Source organism: Talpa europaea (assembly GCF_964194135.1).
Source record: "Talpa europaea genome assembly, chromosome: 8".
In the NCBI taxonomy this organism is placed as follows: Eukaryota; Metazoa; Chordata; class Mammalia; order Eulipotyphla; family Talpidae; genus Talpa; species Talpa europaea.
This window is the reverse complement of record NC_140075.1, coordinates 39,870,186-39,888,842: the sequence shown is the minus strand read 5'-3', so window position 1 is coordinate 39,888,842 and position 18,657 is coordinate 39,870,186. Positions and strand designations below refer to the sequence as shown.

Genomic DNA, 18,657 nt, shown 5'->3' with positions numbered 1-18,657 from the left:
GTGAAAAACGTCAACAGAACCAGCAAATCAAACTGAAATTGTCTTGCGCGGGAGGTTGGCTGCTGTGGGGAGTGAAGCTGCTGGAGGGCACCTGAGACCAATGCGAGTGGCTTTCTTGGTCCTCTCTTCTCTGTACCTTCCCCATCCCTTGCCTTTCTTTTCTCCCTCTAGTCTTTCTCGCCTGATCTACTTCTGATGCTGACCCCTATGGTCACTGCTTACTCCAGTCCAAGTCCAAGAGATTTTAGAACCTCAATCAATAAAAAATAATTGTCCTGGGTGAGTTGCATTGAATTTAGTAGACAACCTAATGGGAGATTGAGAGTGACTCAACAATGCACAAAGAACACCTTGCTGGAGAAGCTTGTTATTTTGGGGGAAGTAATTTTGAGCAAGAAAGCTGGTTGGGGATTGCATTTTTTAAAAATTGATTGGACTTCAGGGGGGAAAAAAAAATGCCTAAACAAAATATTCTGATGAAGTCATGAAACGACTCCACCTCTGGAATGTGCTTCATTTTCTTGTATTTTGGTAAGAAATCTGGCTCTTAATTGGGAATTCAGTCACTCTACCCACTCAAGGGCAAGATGATAAGGTTCTATCAGACCAAGAGTCTAAACGAACCTGAGACTCTACCAAGGTCAGAAATGCTGCACTTCAGGCCAAAAGATTTCTCTTGGGCTTGCTTGTTTTGACTTGTAACCACAAATTTGTCTTGTCATTGTGGCCAATCACAGTACAAAATGAAGCACCAATCACTACAGAAAGCATCCTCTGAAGCAAGAGGAGTCCCTGATGTAGCTATGAGAGGATGCGCTCATTCTTCCTGCCCCTTTGATTTCCACAGGACTTTACATTTCTTTCCCTGGAATCCAAGATTACAAGATGGTTTTGGAAATGCTGAACCCAACTCACTATAACATCACCAGCATGGTGCCCGAAGTCATGCCGGCGGCCACTATGCCCATCCTGCTGCTCACCGGCTTTCTCCTCCTGGTTTGGAATTATGAGGGCACATCCTCAATACCAGGTGAGTCAGTATTTAGTCCTAGGAGGTTGCTGACTTACGCATCTGGTCCATGAGGGTAAAGAATAACATTGCGATGGCAATATAGCATTTGCTACAACTAAAATTTTTATACCAATTCTCTGCCCACTTTATTTTATTTTTTTTAAGATTTATTTATTCATACATAAAAGAACCAGGGTACAGGCCAGAGGTGTGGGAGGGTGAGAGGATTCACCAGAGACAGAGTGGGGAAAAGAACAGGCAGGCTGAGTGAAATACACTGCTGAGGGGAGCAGTGGGCAAGACAGGAGAGGTCTGCTGTGCCATGTGGGATTCTTTTTTTTTTTTTAAAGATTTGTTTATTTATTTATACAAGCACTGGGTACAAGCACAAGTATACAAGCACAAGTATACAAGCACAAGAGGGTGAGAGAATTCAGCAGAGCCAGAGCGGGGAGCAGAGCAGGCAGAAGGACCGAAGTACACTGCTGAGGGGAGCAGCGGGCAGCCGGAGAGGTCTGCGCGCCATGTGGGATCCTCCTCCGATGGCCGGGGAGCAGCCGGGGATCGAACCAGCGCAGCAAAGGCTGCGGGCAGCTTCGCAACCCAGCGCTCAACCGCTGCGCCACCGGGGAGGCCCCCCATGTGGGATTCTTGCCGGCCAGCCAGGATCGAACCTGCTCTGCAGAGGCTGCGGACAGCTTCACAGCGCAGAGCTCAACTGCCTGCGCCACCAAGGGAGGCCCTCTCTGCCCACTTTAAATGAGAGTATTTTAAAACTAGCTTAGATAATCCCTTCCAATCTGCATTTAACTTCGTTAGACTTGACATAAATACCCTTTAAAGTAAACCTGAGGTGGGATGGAGTAAGGTGAAATTCCAGGAGGGTTTTATGATTATTATTCAAATTCATTTCAATTTTGCTCTGAAGGTGAGAATGTCTCAGAAATGCCTTCTATACTCCTTTTCTTCTTCCTTCCATGTTTCCTCATCCATGCCTGCTCCCTTTCTTGAACTTATATTTATTGTCCTTATTCTACTCTTCTTTTATTCTTGAGGGAACCACCATAAGGGCTGGATGAGACCTGGGCTGTGGAAGAAGAAGGGGGAACACTAAGGTTCCCTTTGACTATCACCCCCTGACAGGATCTTCAGTGTGGTCTGTGGGTGAAAAAATGTAGAATAGAATTATACAGTTAATTCCAGCAGAAATCACTTGCCACTCTATGACTATCAGATTAATTCAGAATTATCGGAAATACGCGACTGTTCCTTTAGTTTCTTGTAGTTTAGTTTCAGTTTGAATTCCTCAAGGCAAGTTTCTGTCCCCAGTCTGCCCCCGTAAGGCTTTATTTCAAGAGCATAGTCATTATATACTTTAAGTTTTGTGAGCCCATCACAACTTGGGAGGGGGGTGGCGGGGGAGAGTGGGGCTGATAAAAAATGCCCAGTCTGGATCTTTTAAAATTTTCCCGAGAATTACCTGCCTCTCTGTCTGATTCAGTCTTGAATTTTAGGTTACTTTAATGTGCAATTTAAGGAAATTTTAGATATTTTTGTTCCCTATTCCTTCAGAGGGCTGATGGAAGACTCTTCCACGGTCTTCACCTTGACCCCTTCCCCACCACTACCTCTTCTTCACCAGGTTTCTCCTGCACCTAGCAGGTTCCCAGGTCACCAGCCATGAATGCTGGGGTGCTTTGAACAAGTCCCCCCAGATGTCTGTGTTGCAAGTGGTGGTAAAACTCTACTAAGCCCTGGAGTGAGGAGGTCAGCCTACAGGGGCAAGTGTGAGAACTGGAACCCTGGAGCTCTGCATTAGGGGGCTAGCTGGCAGGCCACTGTGCCTACCACTCCTGGGCTGGGTACATCATCATGCTGTCACTCACTGATGGATAGATCACATGGCACAGTGGTTCTCAGCCCTGTCCATATGGGAACCCCATCATGTAGGTTGGTTTTTGGTTTTTTTTTTTTTTTTCAAATCTCCCCAGATGCTATTTCATGGCAACTAGGGCTGAGAGGCACAGATAGGAACCCAACTGCTTGTTTGGCAGAAAGGGAAACTGAGCATGAGATGGATGATCTGTGTTGCCAGGCAAACCATGATGCCAAGTTTGAGAAACCATGGAGTTCAACTCTTCATTTGACAGAGAAGGGAAATGGCTTGTGAGCTCCCCAGCTGTGCGGTGTGTGTGTGTGTGTGTCTATAGCAACCAGGAAATTGTACCTCTTAACTTGGTGGTCATCTTGCTTCCCAGGGAGTTTCCAGTTCCACGTTTTCCCCCTGAAAATGTGAGTTCTGGTCAGAGTGGTACAGACTCTGAGACCCTATGAGTCCTGGTTGGAGAAGGGACTGTGAAGAAATGGATCTCGTGGAGAGGCTCTTACTGACCAGTGCATCTGTATTCCTTTTGAATAATCTGAGGGAATAGAGTACTCAGTTCACTTCTCTGAGTTCTGAGTTCTCAGTGTTACAGGTTTGGGGATGCTAAGAGGCAGTAGAAGCTGAAGGGAGCTAAGAAATGTATGACTTAAAGCCCTGAAGTAAGTTATAATTTACAAAGCACTTTCATCAGTATTGTCTCTGAACCTCTCTGGTAGGTGTGTTTATGCTTGTCTTGCAAGGGAAGAACTGAGATTTAAAGAGGGTAGACATACCACAGCTCATAAGTGATGAACTTGGCCTCAGATCCTAAACTTCCTCAACCCCTATTTCCTGAGAGGCCCTGCTCTATCATGTGCGAGGGGGCTGTGGAAGGGATGTGCAAAGAAGACATACATTCGTAGATGACTTAGCACACGGAGGACTCTTAAGAGGCAGTGGGAGGAAGGACTCATCCTGGCTTCTGCAGTCTGCAGTTCCAGGACAGTGGCCCAAGTTCACTGTTCTTCCTCCAGGCAGTTACCTGGCCCTTGGTAGCGTTCCCTACACAAGGACACACGCCGCCCCCAACCGCTCTCCCAGAGCCTCACCTCTGCCTGGGCATCATTCCCTGACAGGGTGGCAGTGTGAAAAGAACTTGAGATCACATGTAGGGTTAAATATTACACAGAACAGTGTACAAAGATGTCATCGCCTTCCATGATGACAGAGTGCGAGCAGTGTTCCCAGATGCCTCTGTGTCTTTTCACACTTGATCTTAGCCAGAAAGCCCAGAAGCAACCCTCCTCTGTGCCTTTTCAACTATACCCAACTATATCTCTCTTCTTTCTATGTGAACTCTCTTCTGGATTTGGTGACAATTACTTCCCTGCCTTTTCATTGTTTAACCACCTAATTTCACATCCCCAAATAATACAGTTTAATTTTTGTCTGGTTTTAAACATTTTAGCAAGCGAATCCTACATTACTCTTCTATCTAGTCTCTTTTGGTAAGTAGTATAGTTTTAAGCTTCATCCACACTGAAGCTGCAGTTCAGATGATACTCAGTTATATGAACGGCTCGTGGTTTCACTGTCAATTCTACCGTTGACAAACTGGGTGTCTCCAGTTTGGGGCTATGGTGAACAGCGTTGCTATGAACATTCTTGTGCACAGGTTTCTCAGTACCGAGCATGGACTGCAACAGCTTCCTGATTAGCACAGCTGTTGAAGCATCCCAGCTGCTTGGCTTCAGGGAAGGCTGTATCTGCACAAAAAATGCAGTGAAGTATTTACTGTTCTTCTTAGGGTGTGAAAGAGGCTCCTGCGATCACTGCATGCCTAGATAAGCATTCTCAAATCTGAGAAGCAGAGACAACTTAATGCTTTTGCAACCAAAACATTTTTCTAATATGCTATCAAAGAGTTCCCCTCCTAGAGTATTCATCTGTCCAGCTGGACTCTTAGGGGATCTGGTTGTGGTTATCATACCATCTCCAATCTTAACTTGGAGCTAGTCTCTCAATTAGGATCTCTGTGTTAGAGAGATAAAGCTGACATAACAATCGCTAAAGACCTGAAACTGATTCGGCTCTGCTCCGGCTAGGACACCCAGGTTCTTTGTATGTCTCTCTTTCGCATGGGCCTTGCACATTGAGTAAGTGCTGAACTGGGGAGAAAAACTGGATTTCACTGACTTTATGCTCCTTACAATTATACCATCTGTACAAGCAAAAACATGAATGTTTTCCAGTAAACCTACATTACTGGACTCAAACTCGGGCTGGACACTAACCAGATTCATGGTCTAATTCCCTACTTCTTAGCTTTATTTTGCCCAGTGAAAATTAGCTTAAGATTCTTTTCTTAAACTGAGTCCTTTTTAAAAGAAAAAAAGGGATGCTACTTACACGAAGGTGGACATTGACCTTGCAGATGTTTCTCTCAGTTAAAAAGACACTAACACTGTGCTCTTAATTCTAACCCACCCACACTGTCAAGCAGCACTTCAAACCAAAGTTTTCAGACAAAGCTAGGCAGCCAAACAGATCTGTCAGCTGGTCACTTGTGCTGGTATACATTCTTTTTATCAGATGATGTGAAAAACTGGATTTTGAGGCTTACTGACATTGTTTAACATGGCAAGACATATATCCTGGTTTATTCGGACTGGAAAGGTCCAGACCAAATGGAACAAGTGTGGTGCGCATTCTGAACTAACTTTTGCTCAAAGAGGAGTGAAGAGCCTCATGTTAAGCTTGTTGGGTTTTTCAAAAATCATTTTTAAGAGTTTTACCGCTATGTAACAGCTATAAAAGAACTTTTACATATAAAAGGACAAGAACAGGGATAACTCAGAGCAGTCGCTCTTTTTGTGTGGCTAAAATGCTGATTGTGATTCAATGACTGACTTCCCTAGGTCCTGGCTATTGCATGGGAATTGGGCCCCTCATTTCCCACGGCAGGTTCCTGTGGATGGGGATTGGCAGTGCCTGCAACTACTACAACCAGATGTACGGAGAATTCATGAGAGTCTGGATAAGAGGAGAGGAAACACTCATTATCAGCAAGTGAGTCTGTTCCTAACCAGAGACCTATTTTTAAAATCAAGGCTGGGGGATTTCCTTTAAAAATAAACTTACGTAGATGTCTTTATTTCTCAGGCAATATTTTTACTACTTAAATGAAAGCGAGTGATTCCCAGGTAAAAATCTAACACTACAGACAAGTGTTAGAAAATTGGGCTTTGCTTGAAGCCAAAGATAACTAGATAAAAGATTCTGGAAGGTGGGGAAAGTATTCAAAATCTGAGCAGTGAATGTGGAAAGTCAGAATCCAGATGATTTGGTATAAGTAAAATGTACTTCAGAAGCATTATCTTTTCTGCTTTCCCAAGATTTTCGTTTTATCCCACAAGCATTAAAAAAATAATAATAATAATTTAAAAAAAGGGAAAAAAAGAAGAGGGTCTCCCCTAAGCGCAGGTGGTTGAGCGCAGCGCTGTGAAGCTTTACGCAGCCTCTGCAGCGCCGGTTCGATTCCAGCCGGCCAGTGAGGGTCCCACATAGCGCGCAGACCTCTCCTGCTGCCCGCTGCTCCCCTCAGCAGTGTATTTTGTTCTGATATTCTGTATTTTGTTCTGTTCTGATCCCTGCTCTATCTCTGGTGAATCCTCTCACCGTCCCGCGCATCTGGCCTGTACCCTGGTTCTTGTATAAATAAATAAATAAATAAATCTTAAAAAAAAAAAAAAAGAAGAAGAAACAACCTCTTGAGACAAAGAAATCTGACTGTACCAACTTATTAATGTGCTTCCAAGGCCAGGCTGGAGGGTGCTTCTTGTGGGTGGACTGCAGAAGCAGTACCCATTCACAGACCCGGGAGCTATGTCTGACTGGGTGCCAGGGTCCCTGCTGGGTGATACAAAATAAGTCAGCAGCAATATTGCCTGTTAAAAGAAATGATGCCTGCCTCCCCTGCCACATCCTCTGCAGTGCTGGAGTTTCTGAATAACTTTAGCAGACTGAAGTTCCTCAGGGTTAACCAATTATGCCTCTACTGAGAATTAACTGTGTGAAACTGTAGTTTTCTTTTTTATTGATCATAAAAAGTTGAGAATTTCAAAAACAGCCTATCTACACTAGACTTCCAGCTATCTTTACTAGATTTTTAGCAAAGCTATCTGCCAGTACTACGTCACTAATGAGTTTTAATATTCATAACCCCCGACAGGGTTTCACCTACAAGGACTGATCAAAGTGTTTACTGAGTAGAATTTTTCATTCAAATACACAGATTATTGTCCAGAAGTTAGTGAAGCATTATTGGAAACTACACTGATTTTTTTTAAGCCAAGATTATACATACTATTTCATGAAATCCTATGTATCCTCAGAGTGCAGTTCTTTGAACTAAACACCTAGAAGAAGAGAGTGGGGTAGAAAAATGTATTATCTTTCTAAATATTTTAAACTATCCTATAATGTTATTTTGGACCAATCTAGTACCTTAATTTCTGAGTGGGCTTTTTACTGTTTCATCCAGTTCGGTGTTGTAGCAACTGTAAGAGTAGTTAGGAATAGTTAGGGCATGCCATGTTTATACAACTAAGCATAAGTAGCTCCTGGTGGAAATGTCATTTCACTAAGTTTGTCCTAAAACCACTCTAGTGCAGTGGTCCTCAAAATTTGGTCCCCTGGCCAGCAGCATCAGCGTACCTGGGAACTGGTTAAAACCATACCCTTGAGTCTTACCCTGGCCTACTAAACAAGAAAGTCTGGGGCCTCCCTGGTGGCACAAGGGGTTAAGCACCTCACTATGAAGCTGTCCACAGCCTCTGCAGCTCGAGTTCAATCTCCAGCCGGCTAGGGAGCATCCCACATGGCGAGACAGACCTCTCCTGACGCGCCTGCTGCTGCTCCCCTCAGCAGTGTATTTCAGTCAATCTGCCTGTTCTGTTCCCCACTCTGTCTCTGGTGGATCCTACTCCCTCCCTCCTACCCACCCCCACCCCCACATCTCTTGTATGCATAAATAAATAAATCTTTAAAAAAAAAAGAAAAGAAAGTCTGGACGCAGGGTCTGATGAGCTGTCAAAGGAACTCTCAGATGATTGTGATGCACACTCAAATTTGAGAACCATGGCTAGACTGTAATTATTCTTTGACTTTACTTCTCCTGGTCTGTTTAGCTCTGATCAGTCAAATCTAAATCACTTTGATTTGTTCTCATTTTAAAACTCAATATTTTGCTTGTTTTTGCAACTAACTGCAGTCTTAAAAATGACCTGGATTTATGACTTTTGAGCCTGGGACACTTGGACATTTGTTCCTGCTCTCTTACCCTCTCTCATTCACCCCAACAGAGCAAGGTAGTACCTTCCAGCCCTCCACAGTTAAACATCTGCCTTCCCTGCCACCTATTTCCCTTAGTAGACAGGTGAGGGATGAGGAGGAAGTGACCCCAAAGAGTAACTGCAGTTCAAGATGTAGAGCAGTGCTTCACTCTGCAGCTACACATTAAATATACCCAAGAAGATTTAAAAACCCCCAGTACCCAAGCCACACCTCAACTTCTAGAGTCTCTAGCAGGGACCACAGCATCAGTAGTGTTTAGAGCTCCCCAGGTATCTCCAAATGTGCAGAGCTCCAGAGAGAAGGGGGGCTTTTCCCTGGGGCAAGAGAAACAGCCAGTGGTTGTGTCTTACTGTCTTACCCTGAAGTCTAACTCCAGTGGCGGCAGCACCCCGTGATGGCTGGAGCATGTAAAAGAGGCCCAAACCTGAAACTTCCCGGAGATATGAGACACTTAGATCACCAGACAGAGTCTCTGGGAGCTTAAAGCCTACTTCATGGTCCTCATGATGGTGAGCGGTGGCTGCTGGCCTCTGCACTTAATTGGGAGAGTGAATTGAGCCACCAGGGCCAGATCAGGCACTGATTCACCCAGAAGACATGGACTTAAGAGACAGCTGTCCCTCCCCCCAGCTCCGCAAGTTGTTTTCTTGTCCTGGCCTCACAGGCTTTCTCCGGTTGGAGTCTTTGTGTTCTCTTTAATTGCCTCCCAGCCACTCAATTTTGTTGTTAAGGGCTGAGCTCCCTGGGAATAGGACATGTTTGTCCCCATTTCCTTCCCTTGTCTGCTCTTCAGGTACCTTCCAGAACTGCCCGTTCCTCTTGAAAAGACCCCACTGGACCTCAGAAAGCTTTTTATTTCTTATTTGAATTATTTACCAGATTTTTTTTTTCTTTTGAAATTTTGAGATCTGTAGTCATCACAGCTGTGTAGAGATTATAGCCCAACTTTTCCAACTCGCTGATTCCTGAAGTGGTGGGGGCTGCAGAACTTGAAGGGAAGGAAAGGAGGCCTGCGTGCCACATAGGGCTGAAGCCTAAACCAGCTGGGCCTTCGGGGAAGGTCTGTCTGGTTGTCTGTGATGAAGCATGTATAGCTTCCTGGGCAGGACATGCTGAACTAAGCAGGGACTACAGATGTTGTATATAACAACATACTACAGATGTTGTATATAACACCACAGATGTTGTATACATGCATTTTTGTCACAAATATGAAATTTAAAATAAGAATATGGGGCTCCTGGTGGCCTAGGGGTTAAATCTCAGTGCTACTTACGATGACGTCCCACCACAGCAGCCTGAGTTCGATCCCCAGCCAGGGAGCTACCCACATGGCACAGCAGACCTCTCCTGTCTCGCCTGCTGCTCCCCTCAACAGTGTACTTCAGTCAGTCTGTCTGTTCTGCTCCCCACTCTGTCTCTGGTGAATCTTCATACTTCTGGCCTGCACCTTAGTTCTATGCAAAATAAATAAAATAAATAAAAATCTTTTTAAAAAAAGATTATGGATAGTACCCATAAATAGGAATTAGAAATTAGCATGCTAATGAGGGTCATATTTGTACAGCTCTTTTTATTATGTGTAAATTCACAAGAGATTCATTCATATATTCTTTCAGCATATATTTATTATTTACCATATGGTCCTAACACATCATAGTCATTGGCTCTTCATTAAATATTGAAAACTTGTAAGTGACCAAACAGGGTCTTTTGCTTGCCACTCAGGAAGCCAAGCTCTGAACCACAAGAGTGTCTCCACACAGGGGTTACCAAGCGTAGCTCCTTGAGCAGCAGATAGGACAAGGCTGAGAATCTGGGGTTCCATGGTGCTTGAGGGGCTTTCAGGGATGAAGGGAAAGGCTTAGAAAGGGGTTAGAAAGACTGAACTAGCTTATACTTACTGTGGTAAGGTACTATTGACTTGAATCTGCCTGTCAACACCTATAAATTCTACTTACTACATTTTGGCTATTTTTTTAAGATTTATTTTTATTTATTTATGCAGACAAGAACTGGGGTGTAGGCGCGAGGTATGTGGCGGGGGGTGGGGTGGGGGAGAGGGTGAGAGAATTCACCAGAGACAGAGTGGGGAGCAGAACAGGAGGATCGACTGAAATACACTGCTGAGGGGAGCAGCGGGCAAAACAGGAGAGGTCTGCTGTGCTGTGTGGGTGGGTTAGTTCCCTGGCAGGGGATGAAACTCATGCTGCAGTGGCTTGTGATAGCTTGTTAGAGCTGAGACTTTAACCCCTGCGCCATGAGGGAGGTCCCTTAATACATTCTGAATTCAGTTGATAAACGGAGCTGTAACTGTAAGCAACCAACCAGGTCTTTGGCTCACCTCCCATAAAGGTCTTGTAACAAGAAGGTCTGCTACCAAAGGAGTTTTATTCGAGGTGGCCGCGAGGGAGCCAGCGGGGTTGACAATCTATAAACTGGCTGCCCGAATGGTGGGAGTGCTGTGATTATACAAGCGGGAAGGAAAGTGAGGGAATAAAGGAGGCTAAGGGAGTGGGGAGCTTCCCATTTCTAGGTCCCAGGAGAATCATGAGTCCCGGCATTTGGCTGATTGCCTGTAGCAATCAGCAGGTGTTTGCTTTTGATGGTACTGTCAACCTCAAAGAGGCACCATAGAGATGTAACAATTAAATTTTCAAGTTGCCTGGAACTTAACTGGCAAGAAAGACACTAGATTTGAGTTAAAGGTTAAAATCACAAGGGTGGTGGGGAGGGGGGGAGGGCTTATGGGGAGGAGAGAACAAAGGGTGGGGACAGAATTTAATTCTTAATCCTAATTTTTGGTCCAGGGGAGCTTCTATCTCAAAATGGAGGGGGTTTGGCTTCCAAGTTACTATACACAACCAAATCAGCACCAAATCCTTGCTCTCATGGAGAAATATATTTTTAATATACCAACAATAAACAAGTAAGATGTGTAGTCTATCAGTCAGATGACCAATGGTCTGGTCAGTTTGCCTGGATGACAGAGTTTCCCAGGATGTGGGGGTTCAGTGCTAGCTGGGACAGTTCAGGCGCACCAGGACGATGGCTCGCACTCTGATCAGGCAGATGTAGCTATAAAGAGAGTTAAAGCAGAGAAAGGGGATGAGGAGGGACAGTTACAGGGATGGTGTGACTGTAAATAGTGGTCCAGGCAGGCCTCATTGAAAAGACAGCATTTGAATAAAGACCTAAGACAGTGAAGAGGTGAGTCATGAGAAATCTAAAGGAAAAGCATCCCCAACAGAGGACAGCAAGTGCAAAGTCACAAGAACAAAACCAGAGGAGCTGACTTTAGAGAGGACACTAGGATGCCCAATCATGTTGGGCCTTGCAGGCCAATTTAACAACGTTGGTTTTTACCAACCACACGAGCTGAGAAGCTGTTGAGGAGCCTGGACAGGAAAGTGACAAATCTGACTTATTTGCATCTCAGCAGGGTCATTTCCAACAAGGGATGAGTGCAGCAAGAGCAGCTGAATGAGATATGATGGTGGCCAGGCGGGTGAGAGCAGTAGAAGTGATAATATGAAGTGACATTCTGAGCGTATTTGGAAGACAAAGCCATTGATGCCAACAGACTGGATGTTGGCAAGGAGAGTCACGTAGGTCAGTGAGAGTCACTGAGGATCATGCCATTTTTTTGCCTTGAACACTTGGGAGAATGTGGTCATTGTCTAACTGGCATGCGTGGAGCAAGTGTGGGTAGGGGAGAAACCAGGGTTCCATTCAGTTATTTTGACTAGTAGACAGCTGCCAAGGAGAAAAGTCTGTCTCAGCCCCTCCCCTGCAGTCAGAAACTAATAAAGGAGACTGAGAATGACAGCCAGGCAGAGAAGGGAAAGCCAGCAGAACAAGGTAAACTGAAAACCAAGTGACACATGCACAGAAGGAGAATGGAGCTGTCAACCATGCCAGATTCTGCAGTGTGAATGGACAGAGAATTGAGTGTTGCATTTAGCTAAAGGGAGGTCAGGGGTAACCCCCGTAAGAGCAGTGTCAAAGGTGTAGCGGGGGCAAAAGTCTGACTGGAGTAGAGACTGAGGAAGAAGAAATGGAGGCAGCAGGTGTAGACAACTCTTCCAGGTAGTTTGCCATGAAAGAGGCAGAGAAGCAGAACAGAACCAGATCAAGGAGTTTTATTTTTTAAGATAGGAGAAATTACAGCATATGTGTTGTAAGGGAATGAATGATCAACTATAGAGAAAAATTTGGGGTGGAGGAGAACAAAGCCGCATGCCGGGTAATATGAAGGGGTCCGGGAGAAAAGTGGCAGTGACCTTGAACAGGGACATGGAAGTTCCTCCACAGCAACAGGAGGAAAGAGTGGATATAGGGCTCCAGGTCCTGGTGGTTAGCGTTTTCTGGGATTCTCTTTCTAGTTGCTTCAATTACCTCAGTAAAGCAGGAAATAACCATCTTTAAGTGAAACCGAGAAGGGAGCAGGGGAACACATCAGGACACAGAAGGCAGGATAGAATAGTCACCCGGCAGAGTGACGGAGGGAATGGACTAGGAAAATGTAGTGGCACGGCTAGCTGCTCTAAGGGCCCAGGTGAACCTAATAGACCTGTCAATGTGTGCATGTGTGTGTGTACACACCCACTTGTTCACATACTTGTGCACAATAAACGGCCATGAGCACATGAGTTTCCCCCCAATTTCATTCAGGTTGCCAGGGACAAGCAGAGAGTAAGCTAAGCGTTGGATCTGGCCAGAACTGCGGTTTCACCCAGTAACTGTGGGTCAAGGGAGTTGAGGATACATCAAAAGGAGTGATTTTAATGACTGACAATACAATGTTTTTTCCAGGTTTCTACCGAAAAATGTTCAGATCCTCAGGCAGGTTGAAAGAGCATCCCTCCTACTTTGTCCTTCATGACAATGACCTAAAGAGACCTGGTCTTAGAGGATGTCCCACATTCTGATTTTCTCTCATTATGGTGCCATTGAACATATGTTTCATTAAGAGAGAATCTCCTCTAGTCCCTGTATTTCTTATAACCTGGAAATGGGGTCTGAAGAGTCAACTGTACTCTGGTTAAACACTTCTGTAATAACACTTCCTGGGTAGCACTAGACCTCTCACATCACATCACATCAGGCGACAAGGAAAGACAGTCCTGCCACCAGTGTTAGTAATTCTGAGCATTTGTTTAGTCACGGTCAGCTCTCATTTTTCTCTTACAGTGACCTTAGGATTTGAGCTGGGTAAGAGAAGACAACGGTGGGGAGAGGACAGTGAAAAGGCACTCGGAAGGATGGAACGGAAGTCTGAGGCACAGCACAAGTTTACACACAGGGCAGATGCTTTTAAACGTTTGGTACCAATTATTCTATTAATCGCCTCCTGCATATTTTAGTGCTCATCACTCCTGAGCCTGATCATACCTGTGTGAGTCCTCTCAACTCAAAACTGGCTACTTTTTATTTTGTATGGAAAATAGGTTTGCCTTCTTTAGAGAAGTTGTTAGACTTCAGTCATATTTAAAGAGCAGATGACCCCAGCGAGCAGACAACTTACACTATCCATGTTGCTTCTGAGCTGGGGGGAATCACTTGGTCCCCACTCAGTGGTGAGAGATCCTTACTCTGCCAAACTGTCAATCTAACACCTCCCTCAACTAGTGTCAGAGATGGTCCAGGCACCAGGTGTGAGGTCTCCACTTTCCTGCTTCACTCAGGGTAAAGCAAGCCAGCCTGCTTTGGAAAAATAGCTTTTTTAAAAATTGCTAGTCCACACCCAGTCATACTTTGCTTGCTGGACCGCCTCTGTCTTGCTGACTTTGTGCTTTGGCAATTTGAGCCTGACTCGAAATAGCTGAGATGTTGGCGCCCCCTACCTAAAACTTTGATTTTTAAAGTTAGCCTTTTATTGACTAAATTTTAATTAGGTTTGTTTTTAAGCTTGGAGTTTCCTGTTCTTTTTTAAAGAGTGATTTGTAATTCCTCAAAATAAATGGACAGGGTAACGTGAACGTGGATAAAGCAGGAGACAGAAGCCTAGTGGTCAGAGCAGAAAAAGTGTAATGTTTGTCCTCTAAGTACTCAATATTTCTAGATATTAGTTTGTGAAGAAAGAGTATACAAATTACTAGCTTCCTGCTTTAAATACATAATGAGATAGCAGAAGGAAAGAAAAGTTAGAGTTCTCAAATCTGTTAGCAATAATTTTAGATTTTTTTGTAGCATGACTTCGCTTTATCGAGTAACATTTTAGTTTTTGTCAGCCAAATTAAATTCCCTGGGTACAAATAGAAGCAACTGGATTGCTGTTTTTGTTTTTGTTGCTAGGAAGAGGAAAACTTGCCCAACACTTGTTATCATTTGATGACTATTACATGGAATCAAATTAAGAGAATATTTGACTTGAAAGTTTGGTTTTGAAAAGATTTTTTCCCAATATAAATGTCAATACATAATTTATTCCTATAATAATTCTGTTTTCATTTCTTGACACTACCATTATCTCAGGGACTTTTTTTTTAATGAACTATGAAATCCATCAGAAATGTAAGGGTTTGGTTAAAAGTTGGCCTGCAGTCTCGTCTAGTCAGCCAGAGCAAAGTTCTCTCAGTTCAGTGTCTTCTACAGGAATGTTTTCACAGACATTAACTGAACAAGCTCATTAAGGCAAAGTCATACTTTCAGGAGCCAAATGTCAACTTTGAGAGGGAGGAGCAAGTGATAAGATTCCACTCCAGCCCAGTGTAAGAACCAGTTGCATATGGTAGCCACTCCATGTCTTTGAGGGTTATGTGTTCAGAAAACCCTACAGTTGGAGAATTTACCGTAGAGGAACAAAATTTCAGTGAAGTGGGAAGTTGTAGTGAAGTTGTACAACTGAAGTTGTAGTGAAGACTTGAAAATTTATATAAAAACTAAGTTTATCCCCCCAAAAATCCATCTAAAATAAAGATCACATCAGTGATATTTCACACCTTAAAGGTACAGCTTGCAACTGTTCCCCATCATGTATCTCCCGCACACCAGAAGATGCTCAAGTTTTCCCTCCTGTGCAGTAGCAAAGAGATATTTTAAATATATTTTGCTTTTCTGCAATAAGGTACACAAGCTTTCTTTCTAGTCCTCTGCTCAAATGTTTATCCCCTTTCTAATTTTATCATGGCTTGCTCTGAACTCCACCCTGGTACTGGAGACAGATGATTTCTAATCCTTGCTTGGAAAAAGCTCGTGGGTAGGGACTCTAGTTCAACTTCCCTAGCAGATCTAAGCAGCTTAGTCTTCTAGCCTCAAGGACAAGGCTTACGTCACTCTAGGGCTGCCTATGGAAGATCCCATTGGAAACAGATGGTGGGTGACTTTTATACGTGGCCTGGCCCCTGCCCTGTTGAAACAGCCCAAATACAGACCAATGGCGGTTACCCTGCCTCAGCTATAGAGGTGCTGGAGAAAACCTCTACTAACCACTCTGCCCCTCTTTTTAATTTCCAAACCTTTCTCCTTTTTTTCTCATTATCTCTAAGAAAATAAGCTATCGATTTGAATAGACTCAGATGGGGATTTTTTTTGAAGTTGCAGGAAAATATGCTGAGAGCAGTAATCTGCCAATGCTTACATTTTACTAAGGTGAAATTACATTTGGTCCTGTTGTCCACATAGAAATGCTATGACATAGACCTTTAATGTGAACAGGCTGTGGTCATGCCCTGCAGAGGAGTCTGGGGAAAATACTTGTTAGCAGGAGGAGACACAGGTGACCAGCGAGACCCTGGAGACCTTGGTTGTGTCTGGCACAGACTCTGTGTTCCCCTGTGGTCCTGTTGTCTACTCAGTAGCACAGGAAGCAGAGGACCCCTGGCCCAGTGGACAGGATCCACTTTTATGGAGGCAGGTGGTTGAGGTGTGACCTTTGTTTCTTCACTGAACCATAACTGTGCAGCTCTGTGGGAGAGGATTTTGGGATCTGAATGCCTGTAACTACCTCTGTCCTGTTCCATGAAATATCACAGTGCTGTTTAGTATTCTCTATCTTCTGAAAAACAATATCCCATTTGTCTTCCTGCACCCATCACCTTGCTCACCATATGCAGGGTTAGCCACACAACTTATTAACTCATGACATCTTAGTCTTCTGGTTTCCCCTCCCACGTTCTTTCTGGCCACAGTCATCACTTAGCCCTTTGCCAGGCAGCCTGCTTCCCTCCCAGCCCTGTGATAACCTACTTCCCAAACTTGGCCCCTTTCCAGAGGAAATGCAGTCACTTATAGCATTTCTTAATTTTTCTCTAGTAGGTGAAAAAGAACGTATTCCATCCATCCCACAATTCTCAACTTCATAAATTCCTAAAAGATTTCTTTCCTCCCCAAATCCTACTTTTGCTGAGCAATGAACCAGGAGTCCTCTCCTCCCCAAATCCTTAACACACAAAATACTCACCCCAACTCTTTTTCCTCTTCTCTCCCCTGTGCCTGCGTTCACTGTCCAATAAACCTACTTCTGCCCTTTATCCTGAAGAGACTAATATTCTCTTATCCATTATCCTTTCAATGTTTAAATTATTTAAATTATCCATTGATCCTTCCAATGCCATGGGCTAACTTATAAGCAGCCGCACTACACATCTTCTCAACAAAAATGAGCCTGTCTCTACAGAATTCTGTACTTGCTATTCTAACAAGACACCATTCCCCCACATGTGCAGGCCCCCTATAATTTCTTCAGCTAGAATTTTACAGCATTTTATAACTCTCAGTTCCTCATCAGGCCCAAACTGAAGAGATGTGGGGGCAGGAAGCAGCTCCTAGAGGAAAAAATGAGCTGGGACAGGAGAGACAGAGGAGCTGCCTCCTCCTTCAAAGTTTTTCTGAAGGTTCTAAGGCTTTCAAAGCTGGGCATGGTGGTGGGGATAGAAGCAGAACAGTGGAGGAGGAGCCCGGAATTTCAAGGAAGTCTGAATTATTAGCAAAGTCCCAGGCTGGCCAGGTCAAGGGATAACTGAAGTCTCATTTACAAAATCCTGAGAGAACTCTATCCCTGGAGAGCTGGAGGCACCATGATGGAATGCAGAGCCCCAAGATAGTTCTGTCACCACCACAGAGATGGCCTGGGTGCAGCCCAGCCAGCCAAGCCGAAGGCCAGAGGAAGTGCTCAGAAGATGTCCTTCAAGAAGAGAATGATACCCACTGCAGGGTCTGGTTGGACACTCTGGGGATGAGTGATACTAGGTATAACTGCTGGTGCAAACTAAAGAAGTGAGACTTCAGCAATTCCAGCCATTCCCAACTGGGAAGCTCACTCCTCCTGGGGTGGCACTATCTGCAGTGTGATTGGAGGGTTAGTTTATTAAAGTCCTACAGCTCTAATCCCAGGAGTAGGTAGTATTTAGGCAATTTGGAATTAGAGAAGAAAGGGAAATAAGGAATGGTGTGTGTGTGTGCGTGCGCGCGTGCACGTGTGTGTACACGCGTGTGTGTGTGTGTGTGTGTGCACACGCTCTATCTTTGGTGGTGGTCAAACAGGAAATTAGTAGGTAGAAGTGGCTCAACTGGAGCAGGGTATTTTTTTTAATTACTTTTTTACACCATTGGTCCTTTTTGTACAATATTTGATTTCTCCCCTCAGGTGTTGTCTCCAAAATTCTCCCACCACCACATCACCTGTAACCATCACTGTAGTCCCTTGTGCTCTTCCCTCCCCTACTTGACTCCCCCCCTCCCTCCTCGTTCCCTGATGGATGCCTCAGGTCTATGGCTTGCCTACAAGTTTGCCTTTTTTCTGACCCTTTGTTCAGTTTCCCTATATTCCACCTATTCAGTGAAACCATTTGATACTTTTCTTTTTCCTTCTGATTTATTTCACTGAGCATAATCGCTTCTATGGAGCAGGACATTCTTCGGTTAATAAAAGTGCTCAATCAATCTGAATACTGGAAATCAACACCTTAAAAAATTAACACCAAGGTTTGCTTTCTCTTCAGGTCCTCCAGCATGTGCCACGTGATGAAGCACAGTCACTACAACTCCCGGTTTGGGAGCAAGCTTGGCCTGCAGTGCGTCGGCATGCATGAGAACGGCCTCATATTTAACAACAACCCTGACCTCTGGAAATGTTTACGGCCTTTCTTTATGAAAGGTAATCAGGCGCCTAGACACATTCTGCTTCTTTATCTATGAGTGTGGTTGGAGGGTTCAGTTTCTTTAAGTCTGAACTTTTTAAAAACATCATTTAATAATTCTATTACTACACAGGTTTGAAATAATACTAATGAAATATATAATATTTACTGTCTACTAGGTAATGTTTTAAGGACCTGGTATTTTAATCCCACAGACCCTCATGTGGAAAATACGCTTATCGCCTACATTTTTACAACTGATAAAAATGAGTCATGAAGAGATTAAGTAACTTGCCCAAAGCTCCCACATTAGAAAATGGTAACAGGTCATGACCCCAGAGTCT

General features: G+C 44.2%; 1 protein-coding gene across 1 annotated transcript in view; it reads left to right on the top strand.

Moving 5' to 3' along the window:
- Positions 1 to 885: 885 nt before the first annotated feature.
- The window catches only part of CYP19A1 (cytochrome P450 family 19 subfamily A member 1), a gene marked incomplete at both ends in the record, with an annotated part of 31,673 nt that continues 13,901 nt past the window's right edge, over positions 886 to 18,657 (top strand). The window contains 3 exons of the mRNA XM_084239658.1: positions 886 to 1,030; positions 5,795 to 5,945; positions 18,176 to 18,330. Of these exons, the coding sequence (XP_084095784.1) occupies positions 886 to 1,030; positions 5,795 to 5,945; positions 18,176 to 18,330 (451 nt within the window). The remainder of the gene's footprint in view (positions 1,031 to 5,794; positions 5,946 to 18,175; positions 18,331 to 18,657) is intronic.